Consider the following 23,229-nt stretch of genomic DNA (forward strand, 5'->3'; position numbering starts at 1 on the left):
CGCATTAGGCAGTGCAGAATTGAAACCTCTGTCTAGAGCAGACTCTCAGAAGATTTACATGCAAGGTTAAGCTAGCATATTTTTGTTTGTGTTGCCTTAAATCTTCTCCTTTGAAGGTTATGATAGCTGCTCAGTGACTAAGTGGTTATTTTTTTAAATCAGTGATACATTCGTTGTTTAGAAGGTATCTAATACCTCTTGTCTTAATAAAAATGTTAATAACAGATGAAACTCTGTATATTAGCATATCTCAAGTGTATAATCCTAGTTTGCTATTTACCCATCTGATTTGTGTAACATGATACTGTCATTTAAAATATACTTCTTAAGCCAGATTTTACATTTCAAAAGTTATCTTTAGTAATAACTCTCAGTACACTCACTTGTAAATAGTTGCTATAAAGTTTCTTGAGACTGTAAAAATATATTTACTCATCCCTGTAAGCTTAAATTTTGCAGCTAATTACTATTTTCTGATACTTTATGTATATATACATATATTTTTTCTTGAAAATTATTTCCAAAAATAATTATTTAAATGCAAATCATAACAATAAATGAAAACATTTAAAACATGTACTTATTTTTGTAATTGCCATTCTAAATAATTTAATCAAAATACCCCCATTCTGATTTCTTTCCCATTCATCTTTTCCAAGAAGTTAAGAACCTGAATTTTAAAAAACACTGTACCCAAGCAGCAAAACTGTGCCAAACTTGAAAGGCCGACCCCACCTTTTGGCTCTATTGACACTAATACTTTTCCAATTAAAGAAAAACTTAATAAAAAATAGAATGAAATGACTACTTTAAGCCACTTGGCACTTTGGGGCTTTATTCTGTTTTCAAACAGGCATATGATAATTGAATTTTCTTGGGGAAAAGTCAAAGCAGCAATCCAGCTTTTTCAGAGATACTCCAGCTGATGAATCTCCACTCACAAAGAACATCAGTGAAGTCCTCGTGGTATTATCTTTGTTAAAAAAAGTTACCACATTTTGATGATTCTCATTCTAAGTGCTAAGACTTAAAATGGCAATACAAAACATAGCTCAATTTAGCGTTATCTCTTGTTGACTTTTCTTTACAGTTAAAAAATATAGAAACCACTTTAAAAGCACAAAATTTTGAAAAATTAGACATGTCCCATAAGCAATTTACTTCTTATTGTGAAATTAACATGTTCCATATTTCAAAGGTTTGACAAAGCTCTGTGCGTTGTCATTCACTAGTTGATGGAAACTTTCAAAATCTCTGATCCTCTGGCTGGTTATTTACTGACAGTGTCCTTTACGGGCTTGTGTCTTATCCATATGAAGGACTGATGTTGCAGCATAGAAACAAAGGACGTTAAAACGTACAGTCAGATCCTGCACACTGAGTGTTAAGTTTACAGTAATTTGGATTCATTATCTTATCAACTGAGAAGGAATGGCAGAGCTGACCACTAGACTGTGATGCTATAGAGGTTTTAGAGGCACAACTTGGTTTTATACTTGGGAATGAGACAGGAGTTCAGCAGGACTTGTTTCACAAGATACAAATCACAAAGACCTTACTGGTAAAACAGAATGCAATAAAGAAGCCAGCCAAAATCTGCCAAAATCAAGATGGCAACAAAAGTGACTTCTGGTCATCCTCACCGCTCTTTATATGCTAATTATAATACATTAGCATACTAAAGGAAGAGCCCACTGGTGTCACAACAGTTTACAAATGCCATGGCAACATCTGGAAGTTAACCTATATGGTCTTTCAGTGGTAGGAGCCCTCATTTCTGGGAATTCCCTGCTCCTTTCTCAGGAAACTCATGAATAATCCACCCCTTATTTGTCATATGATCAAGAAATAACCATAAAAATAGCCAATCAGCAGCCCTTAGGGCTGCACTGCCTGTAGAGTAACCACTCTTTTATTCCTTTACTTTTTAATAAACTTGCTTTCACTTTACTCTATTGGCTTGCTCTTGAATTTTTTCCTGCAGAAAGCCAAAAACCCATGTGGCCTCCTGGGCTGAGCCCCACTTTTGGCATTTGCCCTGCGACAAGTAAAGAGACTATTTGATTTAATAAATCTTCCATCTTATTTAAATTTGGGTGATTTTAGCATATTTATAATTGGGAAAGTTTTCAAAGTGATACAGGATGGTGATAAATGCACACATTTTTACAATTCAGTATTACAGCTCTCCAAGAGTTTTCTGATTTCTTTTACCACACTCAGAATTTGAAAGGCAACAATCTGTGTCATGAAGATGCTTGCTGATCAACTGCTGGGGTAGAAGAGACTTTAGGTCCCTTGCTGAAGACTGCAGTCTGGCTTACTGGTTTTAGTTATTTACACTTCCTAACCTGTATCTCAAAGACTACGGACACCATACAACATCACAGAAAACTTGATACTTGGAGGTTTATCGGATTATGAAAGATTTTGTGTCTGCCTGTGGTATCCTGAAAGTACAGATACCCGCAGTCTTGAACCTCAGCTTCTGGATTATTTTGATTATGAATTCTTTAGACAGTTTTTTTTCTTTTTCTTTTTTATTTTTGAGACAGGGACTTGCTCTGTTGTCCAGGCTGGAGTGCAGTGGTGCAATAACAGCTCACTGAAGCCTTGACCCCACTGAGTTCAAGTGATCCTCCTATTTCAGCCTCTTGAGTAGCTGGGACTACAGGTGCCTGCCACCATGCCAGGCTACTTTTTAAATTTTTGTAGATATGGGGTCTCACTGTATTGCCCAGACTGGTCTCGAACTCCAGGACTCAAGCAATCCTCCCACCGTGGTCTCCCAAAGTGTTGGGATCATAGACATGAGCCACTTCCCCTGGCCTTAGACAGTTTTGGCTCCTTCAGAATTAATGATCTGCATCTGCAAGGCATATGGATCTCCACTGATTTACAGGGGGTTTGCCATTACTGAGTTGACTTGTAGACAGAAAAACAAACTGCCTTTGTTGAGCCATTTAACTTTTCCTCATATTTTTCCCTTTTGTGAAAGACCTTAACTGAGGATCCCTGCTTTGACTCTGGAATATGCCTGCAGTAAGGTTGGTTGAGAAATTTGAGTTTGGGAGTAACTGTTCCTGTGGGGCTGTAGAAGATCTGGTTGTTATTCTAATAGATTCCTGAGCCTTGGTATTGCTTCAAATTAGATTGTTGCAAGTTTAGAAGGTGCAGGTGAAGTTTTCCTTTCAGGTTTTGCTGGTACTGACACAAGCACAGACTTGCTGCCCATGAGTGATAATCTCTGTCTTCGTCCTCTTCTCCATGAATTTTTAAAACAACCTAAATTACTACTGATAACTGTCTCTTCTGAGAGTTTTCTCCCTCAATACTTATTTTTTTCAGACTTGGTTATGGAGAGCTGATTATGTCTTATTTAAGCTGTTAAGTATTTCTGATTCACATAAAAGTATAGTGTTCCTCCCTTTTCTGTGGGGGGATACGTTGCAAGACCCCCAGTGGATGCCCGAAACCATGAATAGCACCGAACCCTATATATGTGTATATATATATACTATCTTTTCTCACATACATACATACATACTTATAATAAAGTTTAGTTTACAAATCAGACACAAAAAGAAACAATAATAACTAATAATAAAATAGGGCACTTGTATAACAATATACTAAATTTATGTGACTGTAGTCTCTTACTGTCAAAATATCTTATTGTACTGTACTCACCTATTTTCTGATCGTGGTAGACCGCTGATAACTGAAACTTTAGAAAGAGAAACTAGGGATAAGTGAGGACTACCGTACCACTTTATACACCTGTTTTGTGCATCTATTTATTGGCAGCCTGTATTATCTGAAGCAATTGAAATGGAAACTTTTTAAATAAGTGCCACCATCTGCCTTTGGACTTGCGAGATTAAATCTCAATAGAAAGAGGAGCAGAAGCATAGGTTAATGTCGCTGTAGGTTTTCCTGAGATGAGAGATCCTCCTGCACACAAGGGAGGTCTCAATGAGGTCTTCTGGTTCCAGCTCAATATCAATTACACCCCTAGAGGGCGCTGCTTCCCTCAGCGGTTTCCTTGTTGATGTTTGCAGCTCAGGATCATGCCTCCTTTTGCCCCCTAGCTGGACACCTTTCGTAGGGTGTCTGGAGCTGGAAATGGCAAGGGGTAGCCCACATCTTCCTGTCTTCTGTCATCTCCTATCACTTCACTAAAACTAACAAGCAAAATCAGAGCCAAATAACTAGACGACTTGCTTCAGATTCTAGGAATCAGCCCAGTTCGGTTCACTCTGTGGCTTCATGATGGGTTAAATTTCATGATGGGTTAAACAACTTCACTCAACTATACCTTCAACAATTGTGCCCTAAGTCTGAAGTCTATGACTCAGGCTTCCTGACTTCAGTGTCTGATCACTTGTTTTTATTATGTTTGTGGTGTCCCATGTCTCTTAACCTTAAAATGCACTTACCTATGAATGTAACATTGCAGGTATCCACTCAGTAACCTCTGAAGTATAAAGTCAATGAAGAAAGGGTGCTCTTTTGTCTGATTCTTATTTAAGAGATAGTATAGCTTTGTATTAAGAACACAAAATCTAGAAGCAGACCGCCTGAGTTTACATCTCAGCAATGTGACCTCGAACCAAGCTACTCAGTCTAGAAGTGTCGTGATTTGTTTTACAAAACAAGGATGATAATTATCATAGCGCCTACCACATAGGTTTTGAGAATCAAGTGAGTTAGTACATAGTGCTTGGAACAGTGCCTGATACACAGTAAACTTCATAAGCCTTTTCTTTTTGTTATTATTTAATGTGCTCACATCAAAATGTCCAAAATGATTAAAAAATATTCATTGATGTTGATTTACTCTGACTAGCAAGGAGTTGGTGCTCCATCAATGTTTAATGAATTGAGTCTAAAGCAAAAATAAAGATGACAAAAGTGCTGAAATATTTTAATCAAAATTTTCTCTAAATGTAAGGTTTTTATTTTACTACACACATTCCAGGATTTGTTTGGCTAAGGGGATTCGGAAGTACTTGGGAGCTTCAATTTATATCAGGCTGCTAATTAATTAACTTCCAAAGAAATTCCGTGGGTAATTGGTTTGATATGAAAATCCTAGTGTGCTTTGTAACCCCCTTTATCTCAGGTAAATCAGTTTTCTTGAACACATTGCAATAGCGTTTACTGAGTTAGGTACTCTGTATGCATGTGGTTGTCCAATTCTACCAACACCATAAAGAATATATTCTATCATCACCATTTTAGAGAGGAGGACATATGCCCAGAGTCAACCAACAGGAATTAGAGTCAGTACGAAGGCACAAGTTGTCTTCTTGCAAAACACAAACCTTTCAATTGTCCATGCTAATCGTAGTTAACAATCATTAAAACAACAGCCCAGATTGAAGTGGTGGGAACAAAAAGGCAGGAAAGTGGTGTTTAATGCTTCTTCTACCACTTAGAGGCAAGTCATTCAACTTCTCTAGGACACAGCATCAACAGAAAAAGGACACTAAACCACTTTTCTGAGGCATACTGAGCCAGTTTTCTTGCAGTCTCTTTCAGGTCCATGGTATTTATCATTTTCACTGATTTCTTATTTGCTTATTTGTATTTGTTGAGCATCTGTTATGTGCAAGGCACTGTGCTGGAAGCTCCACAAGATGAAAAAAAATGAAATAGGATGTAATTCTTTGCCTCCTTTGAGACTACTGGTGATAATGACCCATAAAGCTCGGGGAGTCTACCCTTCAGTTAGGGGAGGACACGTGGCAAGTCATAGTGGCCATAATAGGCTGCAGTAGCAGAGGAGAAGTGCAGTCTGTGCCAGTTCCGAGAAGGAAGGAAGCATAATGAGTGGGGACCATTAGGAAAATACTTCAAGGTGGAGATGCCATTTAAACTGAGCTTTAACAGTTAGAGACGGGACATTCTGGCTGGAAGAGAATAGAGTTGGATGTAGGGAGATGGGAAAACATAGTGTCTTCATGAAACAATGGTCTTCCAATTTGGATGAAATGAAGAATGCTGGAAGATAAAGCTAATTTAGATTTAGAAGGCAGGTTAAGAAGATTAGTTTGCTTATGAAGAAAGAGAAAATCTTTAAGCTTTTTAGCATGGGTGTGAAGGCTTAGAGCTCCACTTTAGGAAGATTAACTCAACTTAGTATGTTGAGTCCTTTCGAGTCTAGGAGCTTGAAAGAATCCTGGTACCACTGATGGAAAATAGGAAGTCCAGAGGAGTTGGTTTGCTTCTCTTACCACCAAATTCAGGTTTCTATGTATTTAATTTGAAGAACTGTAGAAATGTTGGACTGGACTTTAGGAGAAGGAGCAGAAGTGAGGAAAGAGAGGAAACAGAGCCAGGTACAGACCTCAGGGATGTACACATGGAGTTAGTTGGCAGGAAAGAGAAGCCAGTTGAGAAAGAGAGAAGAAGCAATCAGTGGAAACAGGGGAAAAGCGGTTCTGTGTTTGGGGGTAAAGGAGAAAGAACTGCAGAAATAAATGAAGACCATTAAATTGTAAGCTTCTTGAGAGTACAGGTTGGTGACATTGTTGTAAGACAATCTGTTTATTTAAATATTTCGCATGACAGGCATGGTACAATGTTTCTCACATTCTTGGCACTCAGTGAATGTTGACTGAGATCTATATTGTGCAATGCTACACAAGGTTTGAGGAGAGGGAAGACTGAAAAGACCATTTGTCTTTATGATCAGGAGATCTTTGGTTATTGCTTCTGTATTGTGATTTTCCATGCTTTCTGTTTTAAGAAATATAAAGAACAAAGATATTATTCATATCAAAGATTAAGGCATATACAACATTGCCTCTAGGCCATGTGTTCTGTTGGACCATGAATGTAAAATGTCTGGTTTTGTAATAGTACATGTTGTCCCTCAGCACTCTGCTGGTTTGTATGAACATCAGTATGTTTGAGAATGTGTGCAGGAAGGTGGAGGTAACCAAGCTGTCCATCTCTAGAAAAGTCCAGTGTAGTGGGTGGGTGGGTGCACACAATGAAATAGTAAGCCACACCAAAGGCCCCGTACTAGATGGAATACAGTAACACAGTTGTATCTTGTAAACATCATGTCCAGTGAAAAGGAGTGAGAAACAGAAATGAGTAAAAAAAACAGGAAATAAGTGAGAATTATAAGAGAAATAAGAAGCAAAAACAGAAATAAAAGCTATAGCATAATAACATCTGTGTAAATAATAACAGACTCTAAACAACACTGTACAACATAACACAAGGACACATACGTAGCCGAAAACATATTCATTACAGTGCATATCTCCTGGGGGTAGTGAGGGAATAAACATGCTAATCAGGATGATGGAGAAAATCAGACAAAACAATAGAAGGACCTTGAAAAGATTAATGATGAAGTATGTGATTAATTCATGATTTGAATAGACATCAAAATAAAAAAGGGAATATGTGATGGAGGCATGTTTTTTTCAAATCTCAAACAAAGGCTCATACAATAATCACAGGGATACTATATAGGTTTTACATTTATTATGCTCATTGGCAAACAAAAACAGAAACAACATATATTATCTATAGTAAAATTCGTGCATATCATAAGGCCTATTAATTTGTACTTCAACTATATGGCTCAAAGTGACATCAGGTGTGTTGGGGACAGCAAGAAGGGTGGGGCTATTCATCACAGTAGGAACAGAAGAGTCCACATGGTGCCACCCACAGGTTCTTTCAACATGAAGCTTTCCAAGAAGCAGCTTAGGTTAGGTAGACCTCAACCTAATATTTAAGACTATCATCTATGGCATTATTAATACTTGTGACTATTTTCTAGGGCATCACATATTATGTAATTAACAAGCAGGAATTCAGTACTGACATTTGCATTTTAGCTTAATAGTTACATTTATTCTTTTCATTAAAAATGTGTGTTCTAGCAAATTCATTTTCTACCTATTCAAATAATGAGATTATATCTCATCAAAGTCAAGTCCAATTTGAACATATCTGCAAAGATATCCCCAATACATAGTGATTGGTAGAAAATATGAATAGAGGATAAAAGATGGTTTACTTTTATATAGCATGCAGGAACCATGATTTCACACGTAGTAAAATCAATCAGATTTCTGCTTCTTCCTCACTCTTTTTAAATTGAAAGTTAGAACCAGCAAGTCATGCACCCCCCATTAGAAACCTCACTGAAGGTCTGAGGAGCTAAGGCTCAAGATGGTGCGTTTTTGCCTTGACTGCTCTCAACACAGTATTCCATCTGCTATTCCTTTGTTCCATCTGCTCTTTCTTAAACCTGTCTTGAAAAGAACAATGGCTATCTTCATCCTCTGTCTCAGAGATGATCTCCATCTTCTGAATGATCAGTTTAATGAGCTCATGCTGTTTCTCCAGGAGAAAAGTAAGATCCTTCAGCCTAAAAGGACATACACATTTCATGAATTTATTTTCAGTTCTTCTTTTAGCCCTTCTGAATGTAGGAAGGCATAGGTTTTAACCTCGGTCCCTTCTGAACGTACGAAGGCGTAGGTTTTAACCTCGGTAGTCACAATCCTTCCAGGAAACACATATTTTTGAAGTTTAAACAATTTTTCCCAAAGTTACACTGTTAGTTCATGGCTAGTTTATTTTTGTTCCCAGTTTATAGGTAAGAAACTATTATAGAGGAAGGTTAAGCAGACTGCCCAGGGTCACAGTTATTAAGTACCTAGTTGAATAGGGGTTTGAACTCAGGTACTAACTAACTGTAAAACCCTCATGCTTAACCACTGCCCACCACATAGTTACTCCAGGGATCTTTAGAAGCTTTCAGAGCTTTGCTTTATGAATTCAGATGAAGAATACAGTTTATGATACTACCTCCAAGAGAAAGGAAATCAGCATTTTAATTTTTATTCACTTATTATTGAAAGGCAAACTGATTGGTGAATAGTGGCAAATATGTTGTTGGTTCTAAAAAATGTCTCATGACTCTCAATACACTAGCTACAGCTATCAATAAAGCATGACAATATATAAAATAAATAAACACCAATATAAAATATAATCTTATATTGTGCATTATTATTTATGAGTTTTAAATATCTCAAGTACAGATAGAAGGAAAAATACATACCGGTATTTCTGCTTTAATATTTCCATTTCTAAAGATTTATCAGCATTTGGTATTTCTTGTCTTATTTCTCCAGTGCAAAATAAAAAACAGAATACATGCTGTCAGATAAAAAATAGTAGTTACTCAAATTGAATTCAATTCAGGAACTTTTTCTTAAGCATGTGCCAAAATTCAACCACCACTGGTAGAAATATGCATAAGGCATAGCTATGCCCTCAGGGAACCCACAGTCTGCCAGGAGAAAGAGACATGTGAAGAAAGAGCTGTGAAAGGAAGTCATACATATAATCAGAGAGAAATAGAACATGTACAGATAAAACAGAAGAGGAGTAAATTAGGATAGAAATTGTTTAGAATGGGGCTTAGCTGAATTGTTCTATATATTTTCATGAGAAGTGCCCACTACGGAAGGTGGTATTCTATACGAGATTCATTGTTAATTATCTAAAACTGCACTACACATTATCCAATACAACTCAACCAGTGGACAAAGTTTCACCTGGAGAAATTTCAGAAATGTTATTTTAACACATTTCATTTTAATTTAGTATCTTTTAAACCATAGGTTGACTGGAGAGGGTCAAGGGCAGATGTGAAATGATCAAGAATGAGGTAATTCTAGGAGTCCAGGCAAGAGAAAATGGTGACTTGCACAGGCCACCCAGGAAGTCAAATGGACCAGACTGAGGGGAGAAGGAAAGGGAGGGGACAGATCAAGGATGACTCGTGGGTGGCTGGCTTGCACAGGCTAATGAATGGTGCTGACATTGTTGCAAGGAGGAGCCAGGACTTTTTCACTTTTTTCCTGTAGGGGATATGTGAGGAGAGGGTGAAACGTGAAAGCGTTGAAGTTTGGTTTTGAACCTGCTGAATGTGAGGCACCTTTAAAACATGCAAGTGGAGATGTCAAGTAGGCAGCTGGATGTAGGGGCCAGAAACTGAAGAGTGAGCTCTAGGATTGAGAAATCAGTTGCTGAGCATTCTGTTTCGGTAGTAATTGTAACCATGGACATGTGTGAAATCAGTTGGAGAGATACTGTGGCATTAGAATAAAGCCTAGACTGATACTCAGGGCGACTTTATTATTTTATGACTACACAGGGGAAACTAACCTGAAAAGAACTCAGGAAGAACAGTTGTAGAGATGAAGGGAGCCCAGGCATACTAAGGATTAGCAACCAGTTATTCCAGCTTTTCATATGGCCCTTCTTCCATTATAATGCAATGGTCTTGCTTAGTCTTTGATCACGTAATTACCTCATTTTCTATAGTGGACGCTCTGTGTGTGTGTTCATGTGTGTGTGTGGGTGTGTGTGTGTGTGTGTGTGTGTGTGTGTGATCTGTTTAGGCTTTGTGTCCCCACCCAAATCTCATCTTGCATTATAATCCCCGTAATCCCCACTTGTCAAGGGGAAGACTGGGTGGAGGTAATTGTATCATGGGGGCGGTTTCCCCCATGCTGTTCTTGTGATAGTAAGTGAGTTCTCACGAGATCTGGTGGTTTTATAATTGTTTGGTTGTTCCTCATGCGTTCGTTCTCCTTCCTGCTGCCTGTGAAGAAGGTGCCTTGCTTCCCCTTCACCTTCCGCCATGATTGCAAGTTTCCTGAGGCCTCCCCAGCCATGGGGAACTGTGAGTCAATTAAACCTCTTTCCTTTATAAGCTACCCAGTCTCGGGCAGTTCTTTATAGCAGTGTGAAAATGGATTAGTACATTGTGTGTATAGTGTGTGTATGTGTAAATGTGTGTTCTTTATTGTGTATTCTAAACACTTGGCTGTATATACTCACATATATATCTACACATAAATGTAAGTGACATGTGACTAGGAAAAGCAAATAAAGTATACCTGTACTGTAAAAAAGACACTAAAAGGGTGTGGCTGGTCCCCTGCCCATCTGCTCTCACAGGGACAGCACGCATTTAACACAGATGCTATGGATGAGCCGCCTGAAAGGGGAGAGCAAATGTCACCCTCCTCTCACCCAGCTCTTTCATGTCTTGGGTTAATCATATCCTTTTTTTAAAAGCACAACTCCTCTGCCCACAGGCAGAGAAGACTCAAAGTCTATAAAAGGGCCCCCTTAGGGTTAACACAATGAATGAATGTCAAACAGCGTCATGTTACTGATGTTGTTATTTGTTATGTGTACTTACGAATAACATCCCACCAGATCTGGGTTTGTTGGGATACACGATGGTGGATTTCTGATCCACTTTGCGTAGAAACCAAAGTGGCAGCTTCTTCTCTAAGCTGGTATGAAGTTCCACCTAAAGTGCATTTTGGATTTATTGATAGAATCCTTAGTTAGTATATGGAATTTTTATATGGCACACAGGCAATCATTAATACAGCAAAATGAAAACTGATTTCTATGTCCTGACTTCTGTGCCACAGCTGGGCTGGCCAGGCTTTCTTATCCCCTAGCTCACAATCACCTGCCCCTTCCTCTCACCTCACCCAGTGACAGGGCAGCAATCTGCCTTGGAGTGGGAGAAGAAGGAGAGGGGGAAGTTGCTTAAAAAAGGAATTCAATTTTAGTCACTTGCTGTTTATTGTTCAGGGATAGTCACCCGATGTTTTGTTGTTCAATGCTGGAGACTTAAAGAAGAAAAGGGTAGTTCATACTCTTGCGGTGTTGCAATACTACAAAATGTGCACAACTGGACAGTGTGAATGCATGTGTGCGTGCACACATGTATACACACCTAGGGCAGGAGAGAAGAAGGAGTACTTAACTGGAGGAAGACAAAGGTAAGCAGTAAAAGAATTAGAACTCATCCTTAAGAGTATGTCATGCATTTTTCATGTCTGTGCTATCAGGTGAAAAATGGTTTCTCCATTATGAATTTTAAGTATAATTACTATTTTCAGGGATGGCAAATGAGATATTTCCTCACATTTAATTTTTTTCATTTATTTTTGCCAAATTTATCTCTGCTTTTTTATACCCCTTTGTATCTGATGTATAGGTATGTTTACCATAACTACTTGTAACTACTAGTGAGATTTGCTTTCTAAGAACAAACACTTTCCAATATTAGTGATTTATAGCCATAAATAGTGAAATGGTAAGAACTTTCCTGACACCACTGCTTAAAATTGTGGCCCCCCCCACTGTACCCCACATAACTTTCCCCCATGTGGCTTCCTTGCTATTTTTATAGCACTTACCACCATTTAACATACTATGCATTAATTCCAGCTTCAAGAAAAGCTATGTTTTCTTGTATTTTATTAATAATACCAGTTAAATATTTTCACTGATTTTCTATAATAATTTCTAGGGTTCCTTTTTTTTCCCCTTTGCTCTTTAGGGTGATATCACTTTCCCCTTCCCATGCATACAGTTTTAGAGGTCACATACTATTTCCTCACACTTGATTGAAAAAGATTTACTCAAGCTCGATGTTTGCCAACAGATAAAATACATAGTGTGTCTTACACTGTTCATTATCTACATAGGTCCCTCAAAGATGGTCCTGGGGGAGGTTGGCAAGCAAAGCCCCAAGTCCAGTGTGGGTCAGGTGGGACCCACTGAGCCTGGCACCACTGGGCTCAGGGAGCATCTTTACCTCCTCTAACTGGTGGGGTTTCCATGTTGAAGGGTAAGATACACTCTGCGGATTTCCCTTTCTAATTTGCAGTGGGGATATAAATGTTTATGGACTGTCTGCAGCTGCCAAAACTGTCGTGGAAAATGGAGATACCAACATTTAAAAATACCCAAACAGCTTCAAGCCCCTCAAAATACTCATAACACCTGCCCCTGAAGAACTGAAAGTCCCCATAAAGAACCCATCTCCCAGCATGCATTGTCCCAAGGCCTGTCTCCACCTCCCTTCGAGATGATTCTATGAGAGAACTAAATGGCCCTGTCGGAAATGTGTGTTACTTGTCCAGTTCTGCTCACAGTTCTGCTGTGGGCTCAGACATAGGTTTCAGAACGGATGCAGAGAGTTGCTTAAGAAACAACTCAGGAGAAGTAGGAGAATGGCTTCCTGGTTTTCCAGGCGATGCTGTTTTTGATCCAAAACGAGGTATAGATAATATGGGGGGTACTAGGATTTGTGCCATTGACTTTCAGGGAGCATAGTAAACAATATAGGTTTGTGCTTTTCAGCTCAACCCCACTGACACTGTAGTTGAGTGAGCTTCCCCAACTTTGCTTGTATTATTGTTTTTATCTATTCCTCAAGGCATTTTAAAGCCGTTAAAGAGCTGTTAGGGCAGTTATGAGGTATTGCTGACATACCTGCCAAGAGGTTTATACATCTCCTCTCCATATCCATACACCTGGAGTCCTAAACACCATCTTTGCGACAATAATAATCTGCCATTAGCTTTTCCGGCCTTCAATCTTTCCTCACTAAACCAAGATAATAACAGATCACTATAAACACCATTTTCATTGTGGAAGGGCTGATAATAACTCTCCACTAACTTACAAAATAACTTGAAGCACTTCATCATTTAGTGCCCTTTGCTAAGATTTTTCTTTGCTGGTTTTGAATAAACCCTCCTATCATCTGGAGCAATCTAATCACCCACTAACATGAATGATCCTTCCAGGCAATGGGGCCTTGGACCAGTGCCTTGGCCATTTTCCCCAGTTCTGATGTGGCCCTTTGCTCTTGCTGGCCCCTCCTTTCAGGGCGGTATCGATGTCCTGTTAAATCCCAACCATCTTTCAACACTGACTCATCTCACCCGCTCCATGTTGCATTCCCTTAATTATTTTTGCATTTTTTCCTGTACCTGATCATCATTTGTGTTTGTTCTCTAAGTGTTCCAATCACTCTGTATCTCTGTATAATATACAGTGATGTCATAGAGCATAGGATTTACAAATGGTTCTCAGTTGATTTTTGATATTTAATTCTATGAATACCTAGCTGGTGTGCTAAGTAGACGTAGTTGACTTAATAGTCAGGAATCACATCCCTCTGTTTCCTCTGGGCTCTCATGATAAGTTGTACTGGACTTTGTATACACTATGTATTGAAACATTGTTTTCAATAAATAAATGTTAGTATATGGCTGAATGAATTACAGAGAAGAAAGAATTTGGACAAGTAAAAGTGAAGAGGAGACAAGAGTGAATAGAAAGTTATATCATAACATAATTTTTCTCTCTCTCAAACTGGCCAAGGTTTCTGAATGCGTATACTCAACTGGTCACCAAATATCCTTGAAGCATCAAAAATGCCCATTTGAATTTGAAATTTAAAGACAATCCAGTGAAGAGCATAAAAATAACTTTGTGTTGTATGACAGAAAGGTACCTCACAAGATTCAATAGCCAAATACCTAGCCAGGAAACTTTGACACCAATTTTAACATCAAATTGTCCAAATTGTCTATAAAAATGAGAGATGTGACAAGAGAACAAAACCTCATGGATGCAGTAAAAACTTCAACATAAATCATGCTGTGGGGACCCTGTGATTCCCTGCACAAAATATAAGGAGCTCCTTTGAACAGCGGGGCTAAGATGCCAGTGATGCTCTTGATCAAGCAGCTAGCTACCTGGGTGGCCACATTTTAACACAACAAAAGATGCTCAGGCAATTTCTCAATTTCTCTGCTAAGATTGTTCTTGGACATTTTTTTCATCAACTTTGATTAGAGCAGGTATACCAGGTAACATGCAAACAGACACAGGATGTGACTCCTCAGGATTAAGAAAGTATCCATGCTAAGTAACTGTGCTCTTAAAAAAGGAAGTAACGACAATGGTGTTAATTCCAGTAAGTTTAAATAAACGTGATGCAGACAATACCTAACTTAGGATGGTTTGACTCATGATTTTTGACTTTATGATGGTGTGAAAGTGATGCATATTCATTAGAATCTATACTTCAAATTTTAAACTTTGATCTGTTCTGGGCTAGCGGTATGTAGTACTCTCCTGGGATGCTGGACAGTGGCAGCGAGCCACAGAACCCAGTCAGCCACATGATCAGGAGGGTAAACAGCCCATACTTTACAGTGTAAGTGGTATAAATTTATAACTGGCATATTCCTACAAAATGCCCATTTTTGACTTGTAATATTTTTAACTTATTGTGGGTTTACCAGAACATAACACTGTCATAAGTGGGGAGGCACTGCACTTACCTGCATAGCTATCCTCTTCAATGATGCATGTTTCTGGACCTCAGCAATGTCACCAACTGCCAAGCCAATCTGAAGTATGACACAAAATTAAATCACTACAGTTGAACGGTCCACCTAAAAATGCATGTAAGGTCTGTCTTAGTCCATTCAGACTGCTATGACAAAATATTCTAGTCTGGGTAATGTATAAATAGCATAAGTTAATTGCTTACAGTTCTGCAGGCTGGGAAGTCCAAAATCAAGACTTGGGCAGAACTGGTTTCTGGTGAGAGCCCATTCCTCATAGGTGGTACCTTCTATGTGTTCCAATATGGCAGAAGGGCAAAGGAGCTAATAAGCGCCCTCACAGCTCTTTCATAAGGGAACTAATTCCATTCATGAGGGCTCTCCTCTCATGGCCTAATCACCTCCCAAAGGCCCCACCTTCTAATGCCATCTTCTTGGTGATTAGGTTTCTATATATACATTTTGGATGGGATAAAAATTGAAACCATAGCAAGGTCTCTGTGGCTAAATTGGGAGACTGGGCATATGACCTACTAGTAGTAGCTTCGGAATACTTTGGTAATACACCTTACAGAAAACTACAAGGCCTATATACCTCTGCAATGATGATGGCCACATTCAGAGGTTCAGTACTCTTAAGTGTTACAAAAACTTAAGACACAAATTAACCTGAAATTCATTTCATTTAAGATAAAAATCTGTTTTTTTTTGAAAGGACAGGGATGATGTGATATCACATGCAATTGGGTGTAGCCACACAACATTGTGGGAAACTCCAGGAGTTTAGTAACTAAGGTAGACAAGAGTGATTTAACAATATGGAAACAAATACTAAACTGAGAGAATGATACATTTTATATCTTACGTATGTTCAGAAGCAAAACATATACTATAGGGGCAGGAGAGGCTCTGGTGAGAAACCAGAAATTTATGGCTAGATAGGATTAGGTGGGGGGAAGCTGTTAGCTCAGTTCTACTCAATCTGATGAAATTAGCTCATTTCACTCACTCATTTATTTTCTGGTACTTAGTTGCTGCCTTTGCTGAGCCAGCATCTTGCATGCTGCACCAGAAAGAAAAGTCAGTGACTGCTCTTGAGGAGCTCAAAGTCCAGTAAACTCTGTGAGACAAGGGATCTGTCAAGGTCACCACTGTATGCCCAGTGCTCAGTATAGAGCAGGGCACATAATAGGTAAACAAAACAGTCACAGAATGAATGAAGAGAGGGAGACTATATTCTAGGGCTTGCAAACAAGCATTGAGAACTGGATATAGTCAGGAAATATGTTTCACTGGGCAGGATAACATTGTTTTGGTTTTTAATTTGCAAGTTTTCAGATGGGTGCTCTCTCCAATTTACATTGACCCCCAATCAAAACCAACCATCTCTGCCAGGCGCAGCATCTCACATCTGTAATCACAGAAATTTGGGAAGCTGAGGTGGGAGGATCACTTGAGCCCAGAATTTCCAGACCAGCCTGGGCAAAATGGCAAAACCCCATCTCTACAAATATACAAAAATTAGCTGGGTGTGGTGGTGAGCACGTGCAGTCACAGCTTCCAGGTAGGCTGAGGTGGGAGGATCAGCTGAGACTGGGAAGTGGAGGCTGCAGTGAGCCATGATCACTCCACTGCACTCTAGCCTGGGTCACAGAATGAGACCCTATCTAAAAAAACAAAAAAAAACAAAAAAAAACTAACCCAAAAACTAACCATTTCATACCTGCTGCTTCACATATTTTAGATACGTACCTGGACTCTGAAGACATTTGAGCTTACAAGCCATAGAAGAGATCAATTATTAACTTTTAATGGTCACTAACATTTATCAAATGCTTATCATGTGCCAAGTACTGTTTTAAGTCCCTTGTATTAGCTCATTTAATCTTTGCAATAATCTAGGAAGTAGGTTTTATTATTATTATCAAGTTCATATCCTCAAAACTATGGTAACACAGGGAAAGAGTATCCAATAGAGTAAGTTAATTGGAGAGGGGTGGTGGTTAAGGAAGTCTGCCCTGAAGAAATGATACTTCGGCTGAGTTTTGAAATCTTAGAGCTAACCCATTGTGGGACATTTTCCAGGTAAAAGGAAAGCCTGTACAGAGTCTAGGCAGCATGAAGGAAAGTGTGGCACAATCAGGGAGTGTGCATTTCTGGGTAAATCCTGGGAACAGTGAGGTGTTGGGAAAGATCTTGGTAAGATCCAGCTCACAGGGACCTTTGCTTGCTATGCTGATGGGTTTGGACTGGATTAAAGCTTTTGAAGAGGCATGGAAAAATATTTAAAAGAGCCACTGATGGGTTTAGTTTTTCATTATCAGAGCATCACTATGGTGGCCATTTGTAGGAAGAATTAGACAAAGCAGTGTGATAAGGTAGAGATGCTCTTGAGGCTGCTGCAGCAATTTGGATGAGGAACCATGACAGTCCAAGCCAACTGGAAGCAGATGTGAAAGCCAAAGAATTATTGAAAGAACTGAGGAAAAACTTGGGAGAGTAGAGACTATCTGCCAATGATCTTAGTAGGATGACTAGGAGATGGTACTGAGAGGCAGTGAAGATTCTGAAGGAAAGATAACATTAGTCTTGGCTCTGTTGGTTTTGATTTTCCTCCAGGATATCCAGGTAGAGATGCACAGTGGGTGCCAGATGTTTGGATCTTCAGAATGGGGCCAACCTGTACTACTGCTAAGCTCAATTCTCTTCTGGATAATTATCTTCCAAAGCATAAACAATTATCGGAGAAGAATGTGGGCTTTATGTCATTCTCTGTTATTCCTATTGCCATCCTTTGTTTTTCTAGGTCACCAAAATAAAACTCTGGAGTTGTATCAAATAATTGAATCAAAATACTTACACATCTGCATAATTTTTTCCTTTCCAGAAACACTGCCTAGTACAGTCTCTGGTACATAGTCAGACTCAGAGAAAGTGTGTGGAATATGTGCATGTCTGCATAAATGGATAAAGGAAAAACAGGCACAACGATGCCAATAAGGGCTCCCCATGGACCTGGAATGGGATGCATCTTTGCCTGCATCAGCCAACGTGCTCAAGCCTTGAGCAGATTCTGTAGAGAATTCCATGTGGAAGGGCACTCTCATGTCTGCTGATAGTGTCTAGGCTTTGACTGGGTTCAAGGTGGCATCTGAATGTCGCAGATGCCCTCTGCGTGAGAGACTTCCCCACTTGAATCTCTGGTCAATGGTAAGTTCGAACATAGAGATATGTTCCATAAAGGTCTCTGCCTAAACTCTGACCCCCTCTCCAACTCCAAAACATCACACACCTTCATCTTTATTGCCTTTCCCTGCTTCTTATTTCTTCATAGCATTTATCACCCCCATGACATTATGCTACACAGTTATTTGTTTATTACCTAAATTCCTGACTGTTTGTAATCACACTGAGACTGAATATTGGTCTGCTTTCTTCATCACTGGTTCCTAGAACTTGTACCAGTTGCTGGCATTTGGTAGATCCTTGGTATTTGCCAAGTGCATGCATCTTTTCATGCCCTGAGCCTCTTGATGTGCCTGGTGCTCCCCAGGCACCAAATGAATGTTGAACAAATAGATTTTGTAGTAGATCCTTCCTCATCTCCCCAGTGGAGGGAGATTAAATAAGTTAAAAATAATTATCATTATAAAATGTTTCAAATGATCAACAAACAAAATATAAGAAAAAAACTACTTACAAGTAAATTCATGAGGACAATTGGGACAAATATTGTGAAGGAAACAAGTTGTGCAAAGGACAGAACTGGATGTGCCAACTCATTTCTCAGATATGGTTCTAGGAAGGACTCTCGATAATTGATATCTCCTAGCATCATGCTGAAGGTCTGGATTATAGAAAGCAATGGAGAGCTGAAGGGATCCTGAAAACAGACGGTGAGGTACAAATGAAATGCAAAGTTTCTGCAATGAAAAAGTGTTTCCTGGAGGTAGAATGATAAAAACTATATTCAGAATACTTTTTTAAAGTCATAGGTATATAGCTATTGAAATGCAGGGATAAAATATTAGTAAACATGGTAAAGTCACCAAAAATATGTTACCTGCATAAATAATAAATCATCTGTGTTGTACATAAACTTTTTGACAATGGACAAAGTTGCTTAACACGACTATACTTTTTTTCTGCAATAAAAGTCATTTCAAAGATATAGCAGATAAAAACTAAAGTATTTGAATACTGTTGTTATGTAATTATGAATTTTCTAGACTATTTAGATTTAAGTATAAATATATATTTCCATAATTCACAGAGACAAAATCAACTACTGATGTAACTGTCTTACCTGTAAATTCAGGAGGATGTAAAAGCTGAGTCCAAAAGCCAGAAGAAGGAAGACAAATACAACTGTAGACCTCAACAAAGTTTTCAAAATTACCTCCAACATAACAATAAAAATTCCACAATTTTCAAATCTAGAAAAGTAAGAAAAAAAAAAAAAACATTTACTCACTTTTACAGTCAAAGTGTATTCATTCGGTGACAATATTTATCATGTATTAAATCAGGTATTAGATTTCACAGATGAGATCATCGAGGCCAGTTATTTTGAAAAAGAAAACATAAGAGTTAATTGAATAATCATGTCTTAATTTTCAAGCTGTTAGTCAAATTACTTTTGCTTTTATTCTCATTATTAATGTTATCTATTTTTTGGATACAGGGTCTTGCTTTGTCACCCAAGCTGGAGTGCAGTGGGGCAATCATTGCTCACTGCAGCCTTGACTTCCCAGGCTCAGGTGATCCTCCTGCCTTAGCTTCCGGAGTAGCTGGGACCACAGGCAGGCATCACCCCCAGGCTGGTCGTGAACTGCTGGGCTCAAGCATCAGCCTGCCTTGGCTTCCCAAAGTGCTAGGATTATAGGCGTGAATCACTGTGCCCGGCCCTAATGTTACCTTAAATCATTTTACCACTTGACGACTGGACATTATTTCAACTGAAGTAGGAGAGAAAAATAATAGCTTCTCAATATCAAAGAAAATGCTGCCAAATGCTTAATAAAGAAATTAGAGAGATAAATTGTGTGCTGCATCATGCAGAGATTGAGTTTGTGAACTAGAAGGCACCTAATGCAGGGCACACACCACATGATTTGCATTTTATCCTCACCATCTCCTTCGGTTTTCTTTTCTACCCCCTGCATCCTATATTGTGAAATGTTTGGATAGATAATGGGTGTGTCATCTGGCCTCTAACTTGTACTCTGTCTTTGCAAAGATTACTTGTTAAATGAGGAACTTACAAGATTCTAAAGCTGAAAGGGACTTCAGCTAAATTCACAGAGACACATATAGTGACTCACCAAGGCCACTAATAATGACAGAGCCAAGGGTGTGACAGTGCCTGAACCTGTCTTAAATCCTATTTCTGGGCCACTGCCTTTCTCACCATACCATGTACTCTCTAAGGGGCGGCACTCAACTCTCTATCACTGTGCTTATGACACAGCAATGCAGAAGATATGGTGAAAAAAACATGCTCCCTGGAGTCAGAAAGACTTTGGTTAAATACCTGTATCCTGACTGACTAGCTGAGATCTTCAGCAAGTTACTGAAATCAGTGCTTCAGCTTCTTCTTTTAGAGAATGCAGATAATAACATTGGCCTTGTCATTGGAAAGATTATGTGAAATAACATGAAACTCAACATTACCCACTGTCAGAGGCCCAGGAACTCAGGCTTTTTTCCCTCTCTAGAATTAGATTCTTTGGGCTTATTTCTTCTTTTATACCACTTCGATTTCCCATACTATCCATCAGTTCATTTTGAGTGTTTTAATTCAAAGTAAATGCTTACAAAATAATATCAGGTAAAACAAGAATAGCCAATACTTTTCCTATTTACTCCCCCTATTTAATCTAGATTTGTCTAGACCAGTGTTCTTGACCTGGGCTCATTTGGAAGACAGGGAACATCTGGCATTGTCTGCATTCATTTTTGGTTGTCATAACTGGAGTGGGGTGGATGCTACTGGTATCTAGTGGGTAGAAGCCAGGAGCCAGGAATGCTGCTAAGTATTTTACAATATACAAGACAGTCCCCCTCCACAAAAAAAAAAAAGAAGAAGAAGAAAAAAGAATTATCTGGCCACAAAGTTCAATAGTGCCAAGTTTGAGAAACCCTGATCTTCATTCTGAACTCTGGAACCATGCTCCAGCCTTTCCTTAATAGGGTATACAAAATTCTTCATATTTAGAAACAACTGGAAAAGGAATAAGCCAGTTTTAAATTTACACCAGGTACAATAGTTTTTCTTTTGATATTAAAAATGCTTAAGAGATGTGGAAATAATTCAAGCTTGTTTTACCTTTGAAGATACAGTAAGAAATTCATCCAGTAGAAGTAAACAGCAATTGCTCCACATTGCCACTGCAGATGAGCTGGTATTTCAACAAACAAGGGCAGCACAAAAATGATGCCCGTCGTGTAGATAATCCATTCAAAAACATTGCTCATATCCATAAAATAATTCCTTTTCTGGGATAGAAAAGAATAAAAAATTACCACATATAGAGACCTAGCATCTACGGATGGTTATATACATGCACCCAGTAATAAAATTTTTCTCGCTTTGCAGCCAGCTGGGGAGAAGTTTAGGACCAAGGAGTAACCTCACGCCATCCTGGACTGACTTCAGAGTCCCCGGGGTATGAATCGGTGTTGGAGATGGCCCAGAGTCCTCTGTTAACCTGGTGTTATGGGAGTCCGACGCCTAAGGAAATCCTACAACTTGCTGGGCTTTCCCTGTGGAGTCCACTCCATCTTAAGAAAACTTCTTGGAAACTGCAAGTTGGTTTAGTAATCCCCGGGGCCTTTCAACCCATATAACAACATGAATGTGGAGCTCTCTTTATGAACTAAAGTTGTTTCTAAAAAGGTTTGGGACATGCACTGAGACTTAATTAGGAAATAAAAACAAATAATAATGGTATTTTCAAACTTTTTATGTATTGGGCATTAAATTTCCAATAGAGTAGATCATTTAAATATCAATAAGAAAATGTGGAGATCAAATCTGATAGAGAATTCATATAACTTTATAGCCCAATTTAAACTATAATCTGCAATTTTCATTTCTGGAAAATGAAAATAATGGCAAGAAAGATTAAGTAATGTGCCTTAAATCATTTAAGGTAAAATGCAACATTAGAGTCTATCAGAATTGTGACAAATTTCTTAAAGTATCTATATGAAAGTACTTGCAATGTATAATATTTAAAAACTGCAAACCATTATTATCAAATTTAAAAATGCAAATATCTATGTGCTTACATGATGCAACAAAGAAAATTTTCACAGAAAGTGAGGTGTTGTATAAAAGACATATGAGTTATAAAAATAAATTTCATGAAAATATACAGAAAATTATGAAGACTTTCAACCTCCATACTGAGAAAAGAAGGATCAACCTTTGCCATTTATCAACCAAAGGTAGGAGCTGCAGATAATTTATACACTTGGTTCTGATCTGAACTTGGCCCACTCATTTAAAAAGTAGAATATAAAGTAAAAATTTTGCTGTAAAAAGTTCCAAAATTGTATTAAAACTTGGAATTTTATTTAATCAAAAAAGTGTTTCTGTTAGAAAAGGAATTCAAAGAAAGACCCATTTGAAATGGAGTCTTGGGCCAGATAACTTCTTTATAAACATTTACATTTAAAATTATCAAGTTCAGAATTTAACCATTAGGTTAGCAAAATCTTTAAAACTATGTAAGAGAAAAGAAAGTTCACTCATAATGACCATTTGTAGTTAGATGTTTAAGGACCAGTAAAAGCGGAACATCTCTTTCATAGATATATCAAATAGGCAGGGACCTTACCTAAAATCATGGGATTTCTACATTTTGAAACATTTATGCTTGGTGTTTCTAATCTATATGGTAGTCAAGCTATGTATTTATTATGACATAATATTATCTCAAGTAATAACTTATCAGTTAACTTATATTCTGCATATTAAAATATGTGCAACTTTAGA

At 38.3% G+C, this 23,229-nt stretch overlaps 1 protein-coding gene across 1 annotated transcript in view; it reads right to left on the minus strand.

Moving 5' to 3' along the window:
• Positions 1–7,484: 7,484 nt before the first annotated feature.
• TRPA1 (transient receptor potential cation channel subfamily A member 1) overlaps positions 7,485–23,229 on the minus strand; it is a 53,577-nt gene continuing 37,832 nt past the window's right edge. The window contains exons 21-27 of the mRNA XM_002819175.5: positions 21,556–21,725; positions 19,534–19,663; positions 18,928–19,110; positions 15,222–15,290; positions 11,258–11,371; positions 9,101–9,198; positions 7,485–8,401 (exon numbers count right to left, since the gene is read on the minus strand). Coding sequence (XP_002819221.3) covers positions 8,191–8,401; positions 9,101–9,198; positions 11,258–11,371; positions 15,222–15,290; positions 18,928–19,110; positions 19,534–19,663; positions 21,556–21,725 — 975 coding nt within the window. The 3' untranslated portion in view covers positions 7,485–8,190. The remainder of the gene's footprint in view (positions 8,402–9,100; positions 9,199–11,257; positions 11,372–15,221; positions 15,291–18,927; positions 19,111–19,533; positions 19,664–21,555; positions 21,726–23,229) is intronic.

The sequence above is a fragment of the Pongo abelii genome, chromosome 7 (assembly GCF_028885655.2).
Source record: "Pongo abelii isolate AG06213 chromosome 7, NHGRI_mPonAbe1-v2.0_pri, whole genome shotgun sequence".
Lineage (NCBI taxonomy): Eukaryota > Metazoa > Chordata > Mammalia > Primates > Hominidae > Pongo > Pongo abelii.